At 38.0% G+C, this 22,771-nt stretch overlaps 2 protein-coding genes across 2 annotated transcripts in view; one reads left to right on the forward strand and one right to left on the reverse strand.

Moving 5' to 3' along the window:
- The window catches only part of LOC135074855 (uncharacterized), an 88,463-nt gene extending 83,910 nt beyond the window's left edge, over nt 1–4,553 (forward strand). The window contains exon 19 of the mRNA XM_063969237.1: nt 3,241–4,553. Within this exon, the coding sequence (XP_063825307.1) occupies nt 3,241–3,254 (14 nt within the window). The 3' untranslated portion in view covers nt 3,255–4,553. The remainder of the gene's footprint in view (nt 1–3,240) is intronic.
- A 6,637-nt stretch (nt 4,554–11,190) lies between these two features.
- On the reverse strand, nt 11,191–18,244 carry LOC135075038 (uncharacterized). Its single transcript, XM_063969409.1, has 4 exons — nt 18,044–18,244; nt 13,470–13,626; nt 12,789–12,908; nt 11,191–12,387 (listed from the first exon to the last, which is right to left on the reverse strand). Exons 1-4 carry the CDS (start codon nt 18,086–18,088, stop codon nt 11,360–11,362), a joined length of 1,350 nt encoding a protein of 449 aa, XP_063825479.1. The 5' UTR covers nt 18,089–18,244; the 3' UTR covers nt 11,191–11,359.
- Nucleotides 18,245–22,771: the final 4,527 nt, after the last annotated feature.

A 22,771-nucleotide genomic window follows, 5' to 3' on the forward strand; every position in this document is an offset into this window, starting at 1 on the left:
ACGGAATGTCTATTGACAAAATCTCGTTCAAATTGGATTTTTGCCTACGAAAACAGCGAATTTCGAAAGCCCGATTTCCAGGTAACTCGCGAAGGCACAACTTTGAACTAATATTACAACAAATTTATTTCTAAGTAAGAAGATAGAATGTATTCATTAGTATAAGCATACCCTGAAGAAGAAAGTGTATTGAGAAAATTTTGATGTTTAATTCATTAAAATGCATTTTTATCATGTCTAAGATAGTCAAAATTCGAGAAAATTACTGCAAGAAAACAGGTCACATCTCATAATCTAAAAGTCATTTGGCAACATAAACTACTTTATACTTAAGAAGAAACATAGTACTATTATTATGTGAAAAAGAAAAAATATCTATCTTCAATCTTCAAATGAAAAATTAATTTGAAAATACTATAAAATCGGGTGCATCAAATGGCATAAATCAGTCGTGCTTTGGCACTCGTAGACGCCGGGTCTATGTCAGTTGACTGCCCACTGACGTATATGCGTCACGCGTGATTTTTTCGTAAATTGTAGTATGATTGAGTACTTTTGATCCGCAAGTATTTTTAATTTATTTATTTAGGTAAATCGGACTTGTAATTTCTTTCTTTTCAAACTTTTTATTATTTTACTTACAGAATATGGGTAGAATAGACAAAATATATTATTATTATGGTATCTGTTTGGTCAGGAAAATATAAATGACTAATAAAAATTTTAACAGGGTGTCAAAACATTAGTCTATGCTATTGTGTTTCTACCAACATAAAATATACTCTTTCTTACTAATAAAATTTGAATAGCGTCTGTATGGTCACACAACGCTTCGTCATGTTTTTCCGAAAGTTCAATTACTGACGACTGAATGAAAGAAATTGGTGCGTAACTATTCATCTGATATTAAACGTTTAGTAATAAAGGGGTAGGTCAGGTAAATGGCAAATCCACCAGCGGTCACTCGATGACACTTAGACAAATAGTTTTATAAAACGTCAACTAAGTTGGTTAGGTATTTGTATTGTAGATACTTATACAAATGAACGTTTAAAATGAGTTTATTTTTAAAAGTATAGGTACAGGGTGGAAACGATAAGTGATTTCACTTGATTTTTAATTATACAAGATATCGAGAAACTGTTTACTGTTCCTGTAAGTGCTTCATGAGCTCTTTAAAACAATAACAATAAATAGGTCAAAGAATAAACTGGATCTATGCGAAAATTCAATGTTTCCGAATTTCATACTAAATGTATGCCGCCAGCCATACCTACCATATTAGAAGTGTTAATTTTTTAAATTTAAATAGTAATATATTATTATAATAATCAAACAACAAACTCGTAAATTGCATTCTTATTTAAATTATTTACGGAAAACATGATTTTAGGTTTAACTTGCTACATTATCATCAAGAGATACTAATTAATAAATACTTACTAAATAAACAGATAAAGGGGACGGCATTAAGGCACTCAGAATTCTCAGAAACCATCGATTACGTGTTTGTTTGTAACTGTATTAAATGTATGAAAGCTGGAAATATAGGTTTTTTGAATAGATTCAGTTCGTTCTTAAACATATTATTGATGCCATTTGTTAGGTCTCATGAAGCACTTTTTCAGTAAGTAACCATTTGTTCGACATCTTGTATACCTACTATAAGAAATATTCGAGTGAGATCACTTATCGATTATTTTCGTCATCCTTATTTGTATTAAATTTAATTAAAATACACTAAGGCTGAGATGCACCACCTAACTTTGACCCTAACTGACAATAACCGGTGTTTTATGTTAGACAGATTTTTGACATCCAAAATTTTGATGTCAATGTTAAAGTAAGACGGTGCAACACGGCCTAAGAAATGTATCGTAGACAGTACTTTTTATTTTCTTCATAAATCTTTATTTTCTTTGTAAAGCTATCTACAAGCTTTTATTTACTTTGACATCTGGAGTTGTAAAATCTTGCAACTTAAAATTTACTTACTTCCCGTTTTCCCATTGAGCTGAAATTTTGCATGTCTACACAGGCATGCAAAATTTCGTTTCATTTCGCACTAAATAATTTAATTTACACGACGTGTTTTCATGCGATGGCCAAGTCAATATATTTATGTAAAACGTTAATGATTTCCTGGACTGGACTTGGTATTACATGGATCTCACAACTTTTTACCGTAGAACAACTGAGTAGTGAGACTTGGATTTTTGACAAGTATTGTTTTTGATGGGTTTGTATTACAGAACGCATGTGTACCTAATGGGATAACTGTTTAAAAACACGATTAGATAAATTTTGCTCTATGGATAAAAATCTTAAAGTTACCTCTGATTTTTTAGCATTATACGACCGTGGTTTATAATAATAAATTCTATAAAATCACAATGATATCAGTATTAAACCTCTTTGATTTCCTGACTTGTTTATACATATTTACAAAAACTAAATATTTATTATTAACTTTTAGATAATAATGTGAATGGCGCTTACGATGTTTAGTTACGAGCTCTTTGATGGACACAGATATTATAGATAACGTTTAAAAAATGGCACGCTCGTTTTCATACATTTCATTCTATTTATATAACCTATCCATATTTATGTGCGGAAACGTCACAAAATCAGAATAAATTTTAATTTTTCCATCCCGCATCATAAAAACTAAAAAGTCAAAAGTAAAATTTAAATAGTAAATATTTTTCATAAACAAGCTTTTGATGCTGTAAAAAGAATAAAATAAAACATAAATTCTTTCAAACCCATTAACTTATTACTTTAATCAATTTAAAGATTTAAAACTTGTCGCGGGATTTACTAGTGTAAAAAATACATTAATTACGTAACTTGATTTTGCTAAGTCTGATCTGAGAAAAAATCAAATAGGTAAATTATACATTATTTCTTTATTATTATGTATGATGTACTGTCTTACTCTTAGGTACGATACAACCACGGATTAAGATCGTTTAGTCGACGCAGCGTTGAAATTGTACAGATAAATGCAGTTTGCGCACTCACTACGCGACGTCAAGCAATAAAAACCTAAAATTCGAACGCCAACTTTTTGCTACAACGCTCTTAAACAATCGATTGTCTTAGGTCAGGAATTCACCACGACCAAGCTTACCACTATATTACCACTGAGCTATGGAGACATTGGCAACTTTTAATAACCTTTCCAAATTCTGTATTACAGAACTATTCCTAACTTTTCTTTCTTTTTGCTTTCAGGGTTCAGCTCCTAAGGTGACGCAGTCTTAGCTCATAAGATGTGCAGTGTATATTTCTGGATCAGCTGTTTGCAGAGCGTTCGTGTACCTCATCCATATCAACAGATTCCGTCCGATCGTTGGTCTCAAGCAAGCGCTACTCGACTACAATAAAGAGCTTATATGACGTCATGATGCGAGACTGCCGCCCTTGTCTAATCTGGGCCGAACGAAAGAGACAGTAGCTCTCATGACTGTGTCGAGTATAAACGGTATATTATTGTATTAGCATGTAAACCAGATTGAAATGAGAATAGGATTTGCTAGGGCTCAAATAAATGCGTTCATTCAATGCATGCAATACAAATAAATCTTCTATTTTCATTTTAGTCATCATTATTGTTTACTTTATTCTACATTATGAAGGATTATGTTATTTCATTTAATAGTTTAGGTTTAGCGTCATTCTAAACATTCCAAAACTGTAACCATCGAACATGATATTATTTTTATCAATATTTTAGTAATTATATTTGGCATAATATTATCAAAATTCAATGCAATTGTTAATCATCTAAGTACATATATTTTTATATAACTTTTATAAGAATAAGAATTCATAAACCTGGAATATATTAATAGGTATAATCACCATCAAAGTTGTATGAATCTCTGTTGTTTTAAACTGATATTATTTCTACAGATGCAAGTTTAAATAATTTGTTGTATACAAAACATATTGAACTTTAAAAACAAAATCGAATGACAAAATCTTACGAATCTACTTTTAACATATTTTTATATCATTTACCTAACATAAAATCTGCATTAAAACAAATAGTCGCAATAATTCCCAAATCCAACACAACCGTTAGGTAACTTCAATCATTAAACAAGTTCTACTAAAGATTAATTGATAATGAACACGTTTATAGGTACAGTACATTATTTTAGTGTTTATTATTGTAATTATGTAGATGAGACGATACATTTTGTCGTGAATGGAATTCGTATTATGATTATTGAATAGTATTGTTAATTTCTATCGACAAAATATACAAGTCTTCGGTTACGACTTAAAATATAGTTTACTCCGTGCCTTATCAATGTGACTGTCTTCCTCGAGTTAAACAAAAGGTGCTATTTATAATAATTGAAGTCTATTTCGTACTTAAGGGAATTGTTTCGATGCACGTTTATTACCTTGTATGAAATTATCCAAAGACCGGCAAGGTCGCAGTCATGTTTATTTTAAAGTTTGTCATGTAATATATTTAAAAATATTCGATGTACGAGAATTATATTGTAGATACCAATAAAAGTTTTATTTTGAAATGGTTTTTGTTTTCTTTTTTAGTGAATTTTTACCAGATATTTTTGTTTACACACGGTAAGTTAATACCAACAACTAGGGAAATGAATTATTTAAAATATGCAATTGCGTAGGTAGACGTCGCTTACATAATACATACTCGACTGCAATGCAAACTATCTCAAAGAATACTCAATAGCAATAGGCAGCACTACTTTGTTAACAATCTTTGATCGGTGGCGCATTTTCTTACATAACTTTTCAATTCCTATCATTGGAGGTCCGAAAATATTTCTCATACAATTTGATACCATAATGATCATTCTTCATAAAAAATTTAAAACCTACATATTTAAAAACATAATCATTGATATTCATAATATCACTAATCATACACTTAGTTTTTACTAATATTTGTTTTCATATATTTTTCTATACTAATGATCGAAACTCATAATCATTCGAATAAATAATTATAATATTCATAAATGTGATGTATCCTAATATTTGTTTTCATAAATTTATTACTCATGAGTGTATTTATCCATATTATTGAAAATCATGATGTCTATATTCGTATTAAATCGTATTTTAACATTAAATTAATTTGAAATGGTCCAAAACAGGCAATATTTTGTGCCACAAAACTAACGTGACAGAAACGAATCGCTGCAAAACCGACTCCACGTAGTCTTGTCTGCCCTACCCCTAGAGTGTAATTTAAAAGCCGGAGGCGCGGAGGGAGGGCAGCCCACGCCCGCTGTAACGAGGCTCAGGCGCCCGGGTGAGCTGGAGCTGGCCAAAAAGCCGAAGCTGCGGAAGCAAGCGTGGGTGCCTGAGCCTCGTTACGCAAGGGCGGAAGGGCTGCACATCCCGCAGCGCCGGAGACGAGGAGATACCAATGCATGCTACATGCTTGCTTTCATGCTGCATGCTCTGCATGCTTATCTACTCTATTAAATTATATATGTTTTTTTTAAAGATACGAGTATGTCTGTTATAAAGTAAATTATTCTGAACAACAACATTTATGAGTTGAAGTATGTTCTTAGTAACAACATTATTAATTAAAACAATATGATCAATGAATGTTATGAAGAAAAAAGATCTGAAAATAAAAATTACGTATTTTAAATGGTTCTTGGTAGTAACAGTATTGATAAAAAAATTATGATTACTAACTGTTATGAGCTCCGATGGTAGTAATAAAAATGTATGAATAAAAAAAGTATGAAAAATAAAATAAATTATGAAGAGAGATTATTATGAACACAAATCGGTAGTAAGACAAAGAATAGGATTTAGAATTTTATGTGAGCCAATATAGAACCCTTTGATCTTTTATCTGGCAATCTAGATTTCTTTTCTGAAGCAAATAAGTATAATGAAATGAGAATGGAAGTACTGATATGTATGTTTATCACTCTTTGTAGTTTTACATTGTAATATGGTAAAACATTTTTGCTAGAGTTAGCAAACTTATAACAATAGAATATTAATTGACACCGATAAGAATGTAGGGCAAAACAAAAAATTAAAATCAGTGATAAAACAAATACCTACTTGAACATATTAAAAAAAGAAAATCTGTTACCTATATGAAATAATAAGAAAAAAATAAAAATAAAAATACGCCTATTCATCGTAATATAAAATTCAAAGACTATCATCGCACTATTGATATCAGATAAAATTTATTTCTTTATTTTTACACGGCGATCATACCGACTGTAAGCAATTAATTACTATTGGTAAACCACCAAAAACGCGCGCCACAGCGAAATAAACAAAAAAAGAGTGAACTTTTTCAATAGAAAGTTACTCGCTTTCTCAAACTGCAGAGTTTTTGAAACTATAAAATCATTGGTAGGTTGTAGTACTAGTACTTATTATTATTCTGTGGTAGTACCTTCATTAAATCATCTACAATGTACTCGTAGATATAAAATGCCTTATGCACAATTAAAATAATAAAGTTAATCTAAAATATTCTGAATTGTAATTAACAAATTGTTTTTGTTCCGGCTACATACTTACGCGAACAAAGCTTTTGGAAAAGGCTGATTAAATATTTTATTTGTTTAGGAAGACTATAACCGTGGGTTTTTCTCATATAAAACTTTACTGACAACCGGAACAACGATAGCAATTTGTTAAAACGCGAATTTGTTCGTTGCGTCGACGCGTCGATAAAAACGTTTTATCTTGAAGATCGCGTTTTCCACTTTTCGGTGACTAATTCTTTTTTCCGTGTCTCCGGCGGAGTGCATTCAGTATTGTTTGCCGCTCAGGGTTGTACCGAAGCGTTACTCAGGCTTTAATTTCATTAATTAAGTAAGAAATTAGGTACTAATGATGCCTACAACTGAGTGGGAATTTGTTGGAAAACTAGGGCCAAGATCAATATAAAAATCGTGGTAATTAAGTTCAGGAATATGAATGTTTTGTCAAAAATTAAGACGATTATCATCCATAAAAAAAAAACACGTAATATTTAAAAGACATTCATTGCTTACACACAAAGTCCAAATCCAGCCCCTTTACCAACCCTTTTATGGTAGGTAGGTACCCTTAAGTGGAACTTGAGTAAAAATAATCCAAAGTACCTACATGTATGCATCCAAAAACTAACTATACCTACATAAATGTTTTGCAAGGAAAATTATCTTGCCTGTACAACGACCCTGTCAGCAACCCTATATGGGAGGCATCAGCTGGCGCGAAGGCTGCGCGTTTTTTCCCACGCGGCGTAAAAACGCGTCCTTTGTATGCGCTTCAAGGCTGCCGTGACATGTATGACCCGGGTACTTTGCATACGGCCTCAGAAGACATTTAAGAGCATCTTAATTAACTAGGCAAGTGCCTATAGAAATAGCTAAAGAACCAGAAAAATAAGTTAGGCCCTAACTGTTAGGGAGAAACAAACAAAATGTGGGTAGTTGTAAGTTCCGGTTTCAGTTTAGCATGTTCGCTTCAGAGCTTAGTATCCCAATTTGGATGGGTTGGGTACAAACAAACCCAACATCGGGTACCTTTATTGCTACACCCCGAAACGAAACTTAATGAAGTGGTGTTAGCTTGAATGTGCAAGCATAGCATCTCAAGCTCAAGCCGATAGGCGAGGGCATATTAGAGCATATAAAATATGACCATGCACTTTTTAATTTCAATACGGAAAAGTAAGAAAACTCTAACTGAAGATTACCTATACTTTCACTCGTCGTGTCCGAGTACAGGTCACTCAAAGAATAAGTTCTTCATGGTCAACTTCATCATGGATATGTCGCTTAAACCAAATATAGAGGTACTCAAAACAATACAAGTAAAGCAAATCTATGTTCTAAGAGCTTGTATCTTAACAATTCCACGATTTACATGCACATGCATTGTGTAATGTTACTCACTAACTACGCAATATTTACTCTTGTTGCTACCGCACGGAATACTAATATGAACAGGTGGAAACTTCTAATATCAACAGTACCTACTCCGTAATAACCTGACCTTGCTAATATCTAAATCTAGGACAATATTTCTAGGACAGTATGTATATTATGAAGTAGTAAGTCACAATACGCTTATTGGTCAACTTCGTGTGATCAATCATCAAGTGCATGCATCAATAACTCAAACTTGGATAACTACCTAATTTAAACATTGTAAGCAATCAACTTCATCATACGAGACAATGTGTACGTTTTTAATACCTCTAGATATTATGTAATTAAACATGAATAATACCGTTCTAGTAACTATATTCCAAAAGCTTAGATTACAAGATATGATGACAAAACCCCGTAGAATCGTTCTAATTCTATCTCATACTTCTTATGGTATTTCTTGCATATAACCTTTTTTTGTTTAAACAAACAATGGATATCCTTTGTTAAATAACCATCCAACCAACCAACGAAGTTACATAGCCCAAAAAATCTAATCGGCGAATTCAAAGTCTAAACAATCTGGCAAAGTCCAGACTGGACCTCAACCTCAACCATCATATTATTATCTAGGAAACGATCTCCTCCAAACAATCCAGGGAGAATACAGCTGTTGCTTTATCATAGAAAAAGTATGGAAAGCTCAAACAGAGTCAGATCAGAGTTTTGACCAACTTCAAAGTAAAAACACTTGAAAAAAATCATGAGTATTTTGAGACGTGTAGCCTTGGAGAATCACCGCAGTTTACGCGTGAATTAAACAACCGTTTACTTCTAAAATATTGTCCATTCATGCACTGACCCCAAACTTGCTATGGCTAGAAACAGGCGGTAGGTCCTACAACGAGGCCGGAGCCTACCGTGAGAATAAGTCGCGGCAATAAAATGTGTCATAATTTTATTCATTCTGCATTATAAATGAACAACAATAATTTAATGTGACTCATGTGGGGAACTGGTGTCATTAGAACCACAGAACAGTGGGCATTTGACACCATGAGGAATTGAGGTCTGAATTAACTTTGAAACCATGGACCTCCAACCTCCATGTTTGTAACTTTATAATTGCGAACTTTTTTAGTTAGACGGCAAATCAAGCTAAGCATTGGGGTGTCTTAAGCAGTAATAATAGGTTTTATTTTGTAACAAAAAGCATTAGTCTAAAGTGCTGCTGTTTACTGTATCTACCTACCCGTTTCCCGAATTCGAATCAATAAAATGATCAGTGTTCGCATATGAATGTACATCCGTTCGCTTTAAGTTTGCCGCTGGCGATATGACGTCACTCGAAGGGAAGCGTCTATAACTTTATCAAACTATATTCAAAATATTTTTCATTTAATCACTAGCTAATTGCGTTTAATCGCGGTTGGGGGAGGGGACGCGCATTCCACGGACTGGCAAACTAAGCGCGAACGGGTAGTAGGTAGACATATTAACTGAGGTGTTGCTATACTTAATTTGCCCTCTGACAGAATTGATCTTATGATTCATCTGCGATTAGATGAATCTACATTAATTGCTATAATGAGCTGGAGTCATAATGTATGACTGAAGATAAACACTCATAGGAAATCGTTTCGGGAAAAACAACAGTCTCTGAAGCATTAAGTTGGAACTTTGTTACACACCAAAACTGGCTCGAAAATTCTAACACCTATTGAATAGGGATAAGCACATTACAAATCATCATGATGACGTTTACTACTTTTGAGGCAAAAAATAATGACTACCTACGGTAAAGCCTCCAAGTCCAACGCAACAAAAAGCTAAACGTTGACGCCGTAAGCTGCTGTAACGAGCACTTACCATAATAACGCTAGTGACACATGTGGCACAACACAATGTTACTACCATACTGGTAATTAAAGCACCTGTCACACATTCGTCTTGCGACCGCAATCTGTAGATCTAGATGACCAATGTTACGTTTGAGTAACGCCTACGGAAGATTTTGAACAGGGACCTTTGGCTTGACGGATCATTGTTTGCAAATGATTTGGCATTTCGGTCATGATGTGGATATTTTTGATTTGACACAAAGGTGCTTTAGCATGCATGTTTCTTTCTTTCTTTCTTTCTTTTCAGCCAAATGACGTCCACTGCTGGACAAAGGCCTCCCCCAAGGTTTTCCAAGGATGGCCGTTGGGGCAGGAAAGTTCTCGAGTGGCGACCACGGGCTGGAAGACGTAGCGTGGGCAGGCCTCCTACTAGGTGGACCGACGATCTGGCATGCATGTTTATCAAGATATAAAACAAATTTATATTGTTTAAGTACGTTACAAAATGTAAATATTTTTCGACTGAGTTGAGGCCATGATCAATAGATCACTCATAAGAAAAAATAATAATAAAATTTTGGTATTAAATGGGATAATATCAGGAATTCTTCATAATATCTGTGATTAAACTAAACCTAATCGTTAAAAACAATTGACCCACTAAAACCATTTCATAAAAAAGTTTTTAGAATATACCATAATAATTTAAAAACAATTGACCTACGAAATTAACATCGATTTAATAAACAATAAACATACCGAAAATAAGATGTGATAACACGCGCTGCATTGGCCTTTGACATTGGTTTAGTTCGGCCGCTAATTTGTTTCGACATGATCTGTAGCACTCATTGAACCATGCACTTGGAGGTCTATTAGCGGTGCACTATCAATTTTAGCGGTATAATTGCGAAACCCATCGATGTGGAACGCAGTAGGTACCCAAGCGTGGGCTCCGAAGGTCTAAGGTCACCGGATTGTCAATGGTGCTATGTTTTAACTCATTTGCACTCAACACATGTTTATAAGAATGCACAATATTGTACCTACTTCCCGGCAAAAAATGGTAGCCTTGTTTTTGTGACTTCATTCAGCGATAAATAAGGGTATTACATTAATTTTCTGCAGGTACGAGCACAATGTCATGACTCAAATTTTTGAGGAACAATGATTTCAGAAGTCGCGTGTGACCATCCGCGTCAGTGCCACTGCATGTGCCACACAAACTCATTATTTTAAAATTAACTTTAATCTCCCACTTAAGCGTTGGAGCAACGAACTTCCTATAAATTAACAAATTCCATGAAAATAATGTTTACGATTTTACCTCGTCCGTCGATTCCTTTGTCTCGAGATAAGCTCGAAGCGATTTCTGTTATTCGAGATAAACAATCCGTCTATAATAAACATTAATTAAAAGTTAAATAGCGTAAAGTCCGTTTTGGTAGTCAAATTAATTTATTGTGTTCAACGTAATGTACAAAAAATATTAGTTACTATAATCTAGCTAATTCAATGGCTAATTTTAAGTTAAGTTCACACACTCAACAAGCACTTCGGTTCACGTTCATCATTCGTCGCGTGCATCCATTAAAACTACTTACAAAGTTATTGTGTGGGACTGTGCCGAGGAGTTCGTATCTCTCGCTTGTCGGGCCACTTCTTGGCGGTGTACTGGACATAGCCGGGATCCGTGGGCGTTCCCGAGGCGCGGCCCTCGGCATCAGGGCCCTCCCGGTCCCTCTCTTCTATGGGTTCCATCGGGAACACAGCGGGCGTGTCCCCCCTTCGGGACCGGGACGACGACCGCAAATAGTCTTCTAGCTGTTGCAGCGTCGGCGACGGCACCGTCTTAACTCGAGACGGCGACTTCGACTGTCGTTTTGGCTCGTAAGTGGGCGAGACGTCATCGTACAGCGTCTTTAATCGCCCAGATTTAACTTTCGCGAACACTGGCGTTTGCAGTTCGGGGAGATAGTCCTCTTTCATGACAGACAGCTTGCTGCCGTCGACGTAAGAATCTAAGTACTCTTTAAAGTACTTCTCGTTGAACTTGGCGAGTTCCTGCTCGTAGTGCAATCTGTTCGGTTCGATAAGAGGGTCCGACAGCCTGACGTAGTTCCCTCCTTCGATCCCAGACCTCAATGACCCAAACTTTGTCTTTTCAAGTATGTCTTCAATGTCGTCGAATTTCGTATAACCATGTTTCGGTTCATCGAAGAACATAGAATCTTCCTTTTTGCCACTTTTTTCCGTTTGGTTCTTTTCTAGGTCTAGATCTTTTGGTCTTTCGGGCCGGTCAATTTGTTTGGCAGTCAACTGTCCATTTTGCTTATCGGCCAGGTGTCCATTTTGTTTATCAGCTCCGTGTCCATTTTGTTTCTCGCTCGTCAAATGTCCGTTGCCATTAGCAACCGGTGGCGAGGTCTGCGACTGAGTGGTCATTGACAGTTTCTTGTCAGTTTTCGGCGTTGATGTGGAGTCAGTTTGAGCTTGTTTTGTGGCTGTATACACGCGGGGTCCCATGAGGTCTAGCAGGAAGAGGGCGGCGACGACTAATGAAAGGGTTCCTAGCACGGAAGCGTTCACAACCAGCTTCTTTGGGACTGAGTCTAAGGATGCCAGTTCTAGACCACCTGTCGAAAAAAGATAGTATTAATTACTTTATATTTGACCAGAAAAGAGAATCCTACCAAAAACATTTTGCCAAGACCGTGTGGCTAGCACTGTCAAAATATTATTAAAATTTCTTAGCGATATATATAGAGTCGCTTCTCAAACTAAATTTTAAATAAACAACTCGAAAAAATCGAACTGCCTAAGGCGGGACTCGAACCCACGACCTTTCGCTTGCCGGGCGACTGCTCTTCCCGCCTTAGGCAGTTCGATTTTTTAAGTTGTTTATTTAAAACTGTCAAAATATTATCAGGATCTCATTTAGTGCTAAACTTCTGACTCTACATAACCCTACACCTTAGTCAAAATATATGCAATGCCGTATATTTCAGTTGGAGCATAATGAACTAAAAAAACTTACCCAAAATGATGAAAAACAGCATCCCAAAGCCAAGAAAGATTCCCTCCAATATCCGCCGTCCTTTGGGTATTTCTTGGAAAATTCGCGCCAACACCAAGCCGAAGGTTATTATCACGTAACCTGCGAAACAATACAACCGCCAATTAGACAGGAGGACAGACCTTACTCATTTAGGACAAAATAAGAAAATAGCTACGTGTCTTGTCGTTGGAAATTATGTATTGTTTTTATTCATTGTCATGCACACGGTAGAAAACAGCGTTTATTATTATGATTCCCCGATTATGCAATCTAATCGTACTTCTTCTTCTTATACTTACTCGTATTTAGGTACGCTACTTTTACAGCAGTAACAAAAGGTGAATTTTATAATCTGAACTGACCTCCATATACCGCGTCAGCAAATGCTCCACCTACTGAGTCCCACGTGACGGAGGTGAGCAGCGACCATTCCCTCCATAACTTCTATAGCAGTAGCGACAAGCGGATCTTATCATCAGCTGACACTCTCTAGAATACTGCCTGCAACTATTATGGGAACTGACCTTCATATACCGCGTCAGCAAACGCTCCTCAGACTGAGTTCTACGAGACGAATCTTCTGCAGCAGTAGCGACAAGCGGACCTCATCATCAGCTGACACTCGCAAGAAAATTCATAGCCACAACCATGGGAACTGACCTCCATATACTGCGTCAGCAAACGCTCCCCCGACGGAGTCCCAGGTGACGGAGGTGAGCAGCGACCATTCCCGCGATAGCTTCTGCAGAAGCAGCGATAGCCGGACCTCATCGTCAGCTGACACTCGCTTCGTGACCAGGCATGCGACGCAGAGCACCTGTAGGTGGAAAAAAGGAAATACCTATTACTATTATTCAATAACACGTTTCATCAATGTCAGAATTACTTTAAAGCTTTGTGGTAATGGCTGCACAGAAATGTATAGTCATGATAAAATACTGCGACTGTGTTAAAATGAAGAATCGAATAAAATGCAAGTATGGTTCCAATGATTAGCCGACTCGAATGTTCTCGACAATAAGGAGAATGCGGGATCATGATGATGATCACTTACCATACTTTGATTGATCCCTCAAATCGCTTAGTCCGTTAGAATAAATAGTTAAGTGCAACAATACCTACATATCTAAGACCATACAGCCTTTAATTATACCTACTGTAAGGCCATACATTTGGGGCGTCATTTATTTCTGTCCAGTACTACACACCCCCTCTATTTGTTCCCATCACCCTATTAATGACATCCACAAGATAATTTTCCACCATCAATTTTAAAACCTGCCTCACCCACCATCACCAAATCTAGCCAAGTGACCGGCCCAATTCCACTTTACTTTTAACATGCTCTACTTAACGTTAAAATCTAAGATTAAAACTAAATAATACTATCATATTTCTACTTGTTTTTCCTTACCTATTGGGAAAAGAATCCCAAGGTATTCCCGAATCAAAACAATATGTTTATCGATGTAGCAAGAACCTTATGAATCAACGTACCTACACAACAATCTCTGATTTTTATCTCAAGCTGATGTTCTACAGCAATTTCTAACGAATTCTTTATCCATGAAGATATTGCCCAGATAAAAACACTCCAAAAGATATTACAACATCTGCAGCCCAACATCCTAATACAAGTAATTCATCCCATACGAAAATTGTTTCATGGAGCATCATAATTTGAGTATTTCATTAAAAAAAACTAGAGAAGGATCTCTACAAAATATTATTTTTCTTATCTTATCTAGGTAAGTGTAGCAAATCCGCAAAAGCATCGATTTCCTATCACCGCTGCAAAAAGCATGGTGAGTCGGTAGCGTAGCGGCCCAGCACATCCCCGTATTGTCACCACACAATAGCTGTCTAGTGGTAGATGCGATTGTCGCGTGACGTCACGGCGTGGGAGTGACATTGAAGACTCGTGCGCTACTGATACAGTCGGCTAAGAAAAACCGCGGACTTAAGTGAAGCGGTCAACAGGTAATTCTAAGATTTAGTCTACATCATCCAGCGCCTTCCTGCTACCTTTATGAGGTCGTCGGTCCACCTTGTGGGTGGACTCCAATCATTGGGGAGTCCTATGTTCAGGCTTCAGCTGTGGACGTCCTGTGGCTAAAATAATGATGATGATGATTCTTACATCATGAGTGTTGATAACTTGTGGTGCATCTATAAGCTATGGAAAATACTGCCTAACCTTAAAAAACCAAACGACAAAATCACCACTGATAAAACAAACAGGTAGAACAATTCGAGTCATCATTAGATGAGTGGTTCGAAGTTGACTGTACTACTTGAACCGTAAATGGATCGACCAAGTATTTAGAGGGATTACATAATAATGCTTACAAGACTTATTGCAACTTTGCAACGGCATACGGAATGCCTTGGAAACCTTCAACTGTCCGTGATTTTTAACTCTAATAAGATAACAAGGTGTGACGAAAACGCTCAAAATAAAAAGCATTTAAACTTAATCAATTCAAGTTCAACACACTACAAATTACTTACTCAAAGACGATACTTTACTGGAATCGGTAAAAACAACTCAATTTGATAATAATTGGTTGTTGCTGAGAGCTCAAGTTGTCCCCGCGAACTCTACAATCTACATGATTACAGTGAACCATGGGAACAGGTAAAACCGATAATTATTATATCAAGCTGATGGCAATGATCGAGAATCTAGGATATTATCTCAGCTGCAGCGATGCGAACATACGAGTGCATTCCGTTATCCGTATGTTTTCATCTCATTTACTTTATATTTTTTAGTTTATTAAGCCCCACATTATCCATCATTTTTGGCCTAAATGCAAAAATAAATCTTATCTGTCTGTTACCTATTCAAACACTAAAGCCGCTGCTGAACCGATTTAGATGAATTTGATAGATTGAGGCTCCTCTGATGACTCCCAAGTGAAAATATCGTATAATTAGGTACTATCTCGATTTTCGGAAGGGGATTTTTTAGGTCTATTCCACTTTGATCACCCATGGATAAGAAGTCCACTTTGAACATCTAGGTTATCAAATCCAAGTATCGTGGAATAAACCTTTTTCTATACAGACACTGAAAAAAAGCATTTACCTACCAAAACTTCAAAACGAAGATAGGAGGAGCTATAAGAATAAAAAGGTAGCCAAGATTGTTGTGAAGGACCAAATCACTAGAATGATAACGGCCTGAATCTACGCGATCATCATTACGCGCCACGGATGAATGAAGCGGGTTCAATTACGTATGAGCCACCACGGTGATTCACATCATATCACATTACCTTAGCTATGCAGCTTCGGTCACTAATAATAGTCAACAGAATAGGTAACTATTGTGATGCACCTGCACCATCAATTAGTAAACAAGATTACTTCGAATTACATGCAATCAAGCGTTCAAAATCCAGGCATAGCTAATCACTTTGGATATGGTAGCTCCCAGCTTGGTAAGACGTAAGACATTGCAGTATTGATTCATGAATCAATCTAATTGTCCACTTTGACCCCAATTGAACTTGCAACCTAAGCAAGGGCCTGGTGCTATTGAGAAACACAACCAATAAATTAATTAGGTCATTTACCTAGAGTTACACAAGAGCTATTGACAATATTAAAAGTTGGCACTGATTTAAAGGAATTTGCACATCAATTCCTATAATTTACATCTCAATGCGACAGTGTCTACGACTCCAATTAGGGAATGAATGAAGGATCATTTAGCTATTTACACACACTTAAAAGGTTTAAACTCAAGGATACTAGTTTAAAATTACACCTGTTAACTAGTCGCGTGTAACAGGGCTGACGAATACCTTTTAAATGTTAAATATTTTATCCGGTGCAATGCACATACTGTACATACTACACAAGTCGTTCTGTGTGACCTAATTACTGATGTGGTTTCAGAATTTCAGCTCATGAATATGGTCAACTAGGTAGTACTAGTTATTCAAAGCAAGATGCGCATTGAATATTCATTCACAAACTTTAACATAATACCCGCTGTATTATGCTGTATAGAAATTGCACAGCAACCTTCAAAGTTCAATATAAAATTAGTTAAGTATGAAATAAATCTAAGCCCATCGACATACGGTACAAGCTAAGTAAGCGTTATAATAGAGTTATTTCGCAACAATTGTTTTGATAACAAGCTATACATTCAATCAGCCGAAGGCTCTAACTGGTTAAGGCCCGGGCATCTGTTGGTTTGGAGTCAATACGCACTTTCAAAACCGTAGTACCTACCTACGAACATTTAGCAGGCCACGTGTGGTTACATCAGAGTCCCCACTGTCGCAACACCGATACCGACCAGCTAGCGTCGCAATAGGTTAAGATAATACGGCAATAAATAAAAGTTATACAACTTTAAGCTTTAAACTGCATCGGCTTAGATAGCAAAGTGCAAACATGAGTGTTTGATATTTTTATCGTCTTGACAAACAAGTTTTAATGGTAGTAAGTAGTAACACAGGAAAATGCATAAGCTTGCGAATTTGCATGATGCGAAGAGGGTACTATAATGGCAAAGACATTTTTACATACAATTTATGATCGATTGGGACTGACAGGGAGCAAATATTTGCCCCAATGAAAACTGGAAAATTATCTGTAGTCCAGCTCCTAAGGCACCAACAAGGACTTTCGATTTCGACGACTGCAAGGACGCAACGTTAAAGGAAAATTCTCCCTTATCAGGGCGGATGACGATAAGCCAGCCTCTTGTATCTGCTGGAAGATACAAAGTAAGCTGCATGTTTCCAATGCATTTAAATACAAGAATGATGTCGCACTGTAGAGCAAAGACATTACAATAGGCACTTAGGTGTTCAACCCATTAGCAATCTGTTCCGACGACATTCCTCATTGATAATGGTAATTGCCATTGATAGATATTTAACAAATTACCCCATTATGTAGTTTATGTATGTAAGGCACAAATTGCAGTGTGTATGGACACCATGGCTAGGTACCATAAGTTTACTATTTATTTGGTCGAAACTGATGAATTGCATTGCAATATGATACTGGTATATTATACTCATTACTCTACATTTTCTCATCTAAAGGACCCCAGATATCATCTACTTATCATGATGAAGGCAGTACTAGTTTGTTACAGTAACTACTCTCATCTTCAACTGTAAAAATTACTGTTGCTAACAATTTTCACATAAAACTAGCTACTAACATGCAATTTTCAAAAACTACATAAAAGAAACATTACTCACAAACTCGACTATCTTGAGCGCGACCCACTTGTCGCAGACCGCCATAGCGGCGATAAGATGCGCACGATTACACACTGTTACCACTGCTTCACCGCGGATTGTTTACAAACAGCTACCAGTCCCTTGTCACTTCCATAGTTCGGTGGGTCGTGTCAGCGAGCGAGGCGGCCGCGCGGCGCGGGCGCACAGTTTTGTTTGAAAGACATTTTCACGCTGCGTCGTGTGGCATTGGAGGAAAACATCGGCCTACACGCGACAAGCTTATGCCGCGCGGAAATGTCTATCGAAAAGCATAACTAAATTGCCTGAGTGATACAATGACGGCACTAGACAATTATAAGGTCTTTGGTCTTTTGAAGCGATTCAAAGTCGTCACGGTTAGGTAGTTCATATGCAGATACCATCATGAAGTGGTTTTCAGTAAATAATTTAAATATACCGACTATTCTTTACCTCATATACCTACAACAGTTGTGTAATAACTTCAACTCTGAAAAATGACCTACTTAAAAGACTGCAAATGTATGCAATTGTGTAATGAAAGGTGCATGTGTTTGTGATGTATAATTATGTCGCCTAAGAAAACAGAACAAACGCGATTAGCGCAAACAAAATGTGTTAGTAAGCAGCCTGGTTAACAGCACGATGCAAGCACATCAAATAAAACGCCAAACATAAACCATTATACTTAAATTTATTAACTAATACGACTGGCATGCAATATTATTTAAAAATCTCATAAAACACCGAGAGATAAATTCATATTGTCTCGTTACAAAATGTCTAGATTTTGTTAATTATTGTAGATAGATAGATAATTTCATAATGCTGTGTTAATCATTGCTGAGAAAACAGATCCAAATTGATTTACTTAAAACCTGATTTTATAATAAGACTTATTAGTACACAGAAATAGTAAACTACAACATCATGAATATTATTATTTCGTTGAAAAATCATCAAAAAATGCAGATTGCCAGTTGTGCAATACCCTAGCGCGGCCTGCGGCCCCGCCTAGTTGCCCTTAATTCATAACGTATAACATGCTTAAATATACCGATATTGTCTTAAAAAAGCTTCGAATTTAATACATAAATAATTATGCCATTCAATTGGATTCTTAATTAAAATACATTTAGGATTATACTAAAACAATGTCTAAAATTAAAATTTACCTCTCTTATGCCTTACAAGGAGTGCAAGAGATTGCTCATTGATTCTAAAGATGAGTGTTAACATTTGATGAGTTGATATCAGTTTTCAAAACAAAACTTTGTTAAATAAGTGTAAAAAGTTACAAGCTGTGTAGATATTCAGTAAAGAAATTGCTACTCAGTTTGTGTTTATTAATAACAGTGCAATGATGACAAATTGCAATGATTTTGAGCAGAAAAGATGTTCATTCAATATCATACACAGTGTATCAATTTCTGTACGAGTATACTGGTAGACAAAGATTTGTTATTTGCCTAAAGTTATATTACTCATGACATGAGTGAAACCAGATTACGGAAAATGCATTTTTATTCCAAGCGCGGAATATTATCTGATTAAGCTCTATTAAAAGCAATAGCAGTTATGTTCTTGTAAATAAAAATGCGTCACATGCGCTAAAAATATCGTCTCAACACTATTTTGTACTTAGTATTGAATAAATACTAAACCATGATTATCTCTGAAATAAATAAGATGTTTGGTAATGATGTTTGTTGACCAATTTGATAATGAGTGAAATAGTTAATAGCGCTAAATTTAAGTGTTGTTTACTCGATATTTTTAGCTAGAAGAGGTATTAAAAATTAACACAAAATGCAAACAGTGCAACACTCTCGCACTCCACCGAAACCAAACACCGAGCGTGCGGTGCGAACGAGACAAATGTGCTTTCTTAATTAATTCATGCAATAAGTTAATCAACGAACAAAAATTAAAAGAAAATGTTAAGACATAGACGTCGCGTGGGTAATTATGAAGCGATAGAGTATAATATTGTTTACTACCAGAGCGCAAGATACCTCGATGATGTAAGGTCTATTTATGTACAAACAAACGTAAGATATTAATTAAATACGTCAGAATCTTTAATAAAAACCATTAATCGTTGGTATTACGCTTGTGATTACGAGTCGTCTATCTTAAAAGCTAAACACGTATAGGTCTATTAAAATTTGACCTTTCAAGGGTCCCTAGCATTCTGGTAGCAAACCTAATCTAAAAAAACCTATGTGCGCGTGCGCATGTTTTTTAGTTGAGTAATATAATAATAGAAACTTATAGATTAATTAGATAGACAGATAAATTGTAACAATTGATACAAAACAATTCACGCGCACCAAGATTTTCATTTCCAATGACGTCACATAACATGATACATTGACAAGTTGTCACCGGGTGTCCATTGATGCGCTACATGTTGCTCAACATGCTAAACAAGTAAAAAGAAGCTCCGAAGCAGGAACATAAGTTACAACAACTAAGATGAAAATGTGTTAACATGTTAAGTAGTGAATTCTGCGAGTGGACTGCACCTACGGGCATCCCTCGGAGCGGCGCTTCTGCTGATACAAAGGCTGTCGCCTTTTAAGAATACAAAATGCTCGATGGCTAAAGCCTGGTCCGTGAGCACGTAGAATCCCGTCCAATGACCCCAAGCTGCCCATCCTTGTCGCTCGCACGTAATTATGTTGCTGTCGCGCTCGCACACTCACTGCGGGCGCGCGTCGCACAGTCGCGACAGCAATACAATTACGCGCGAGCGATAAGGATGGGTAGCTTGGGGTCACTGGACGGGATTCTACGTGCTCACGGACCAGGCTTTAGATGAAAATAGACAATTTGAACAGGGTTTGCGAATCAACAGGAGCGCCTGCCGCTGTGTGTTACGATTGGGTGCCGTCAACACTAATGTATATTACGAGCACACGTAGCGCGTCAGTCGTCTACCGGTTATCGCCGTATCAACCCACGCGAGTGAACCCAAGCAGACTCACTGGTCGGTCTTGGCGTGCGCGATGAACTCCTGCAGCGGATGGCGCGCCGTCCACGGGTTGAAGTCGGGTGGCGGCGGCGGCGCGCGGCTCGCTGGCGGCGCCCACACCGCGCGCTCGCCTGCCTCCAGCCCTGCCAGGCCCACGCTGAGGGACGACATGGAGGAGACGAGGGATTCCATCCCGTTGGCGATGCGGCTTGACCACCTAGGTAAGGGAAGGGGTCAGAAACTAGCTTACATACGGCTTGGGCACCTATGAAGGAGGAAGGTGGTGCCAATCTAGCCCTGCCAGGCCCACCCTGAGGGACGACATAGAGGAGACGAGGGACTCCATCCCGTTGGCGATGCGGCTTGACCACCTAGGTTAGGGAAGGGTTAGATACCTACTAGCTTACATGCGGCTTGACTGCCTATGGAGGAGGACATGGAAGATACGAGGGACTCCATACCGTTGGCGATGCGGCTTGACCACCTAGGTAAGGGAAGGATTAGATACTAGCTTAACATGCGACTTGACTACCTATGGAGGAAGAAAGTCAAATCTAGTTCTGCCAGGCCCACGCTCAGGGAGGACATGGAGGATACGAGGGACTCAATGCCGTTGGCGATGCGGCTTGACCACCTAGGTAAGGGATGGGTTAGATACTAGCTTAACATGCGGCTTGACTGCCTATGGGGGAGGAAGGTCAAATCTAGCCCTGCCAGGCCCAAGCTTTAAGAGGACATGGAGGAGACGAGAGACTCCATCCCGTTAGCGATGCGGCTTGACCACCTAGGTTAGGGAAGGGTTAGATACCTACTAGCTTACATGCGGCTTGACCACCTATGGGGGAGGAAGGTCGAATCTAGCCCTGCCAGGCCCACGCTGAGAGACGACATAGAGGAGACCAGAGACTCCATCCCGTTGGCGATGCGGCTTGACCACCTAGGTACGGGCAAGGGTCAGAGTATATAGCTTACATGCGGCGTGACAAGGTCCTATGGTGGAGGTCAAATCTAGTCCTGCACGGGCATTGAGGATAAAAGAGACTCCATGCCGCTGGCGATCCGGCTTGACCATCTGGATAAGGGGAAGGGTCAGAAACTAGCTTACATGCGGCATGGACACCTATGTGGGAGAAGGGTCAGAATCTAGCTTACATGCGGCTTAGCCTGCCTGCTCAGGGAGGACATGGAGGAGACGAGAGATTCCGTCGCTTTGGCGATGCGGCTCGACCACCTAGTAAGGGCACGGGTTAGATACTAGCTTACATGCGGCTTGGCAAGGTCCTATGGGGAGACAAGGTCAAAAAACTCAGAAACTGGCTGACATAACTGTGCAACTGTAAGATGTAGATGCAAAGGTCAGAAACTAGCAGAAACTAGCGTAGCCCCCCATAAGTGGTCAAGTCACATTGACTTGACCACTTATGGGGGGCTACCAGGCCCACGCTCAGGGAGGACATGGAAGAGACCAGAGACCCCAATCCGCTGGCAATGCAGCTTGATCACCTAGGTAAGGGCAAGGGTTAGATACTAGCTTATACGCGGCTTGACCACCTATGTGGGAGAAGGGTCAGAATCTAGCTTACATGCGGCTTAGCCTGCCTGCTCAGGGAGGACATGGAGGAGACGAGAGACTCCGTCCCTTTGGCGATGCGGCTCGACCACCTAGTAAGGGCACGGGTTAGATACTAGCTTACATGCGACTTGGCAAGGTCCTATGGGGGAGGTCAAATCTAGCCATACCAGGCCCACGC

This window comes from Ostrinia nubilalis, chromosome 9, assembly GCF_963855985.1.
Source record: "Ostrinia nubilalis chromosome 9, ilOstNubi1.1, whole genome shotgun sequence".
NCBI lineage: Eukaryota > Metazoa > Arthropoda > Insecta > Lepidoptera > Crambidae > Ostrinia > Ostrinia nubilalis.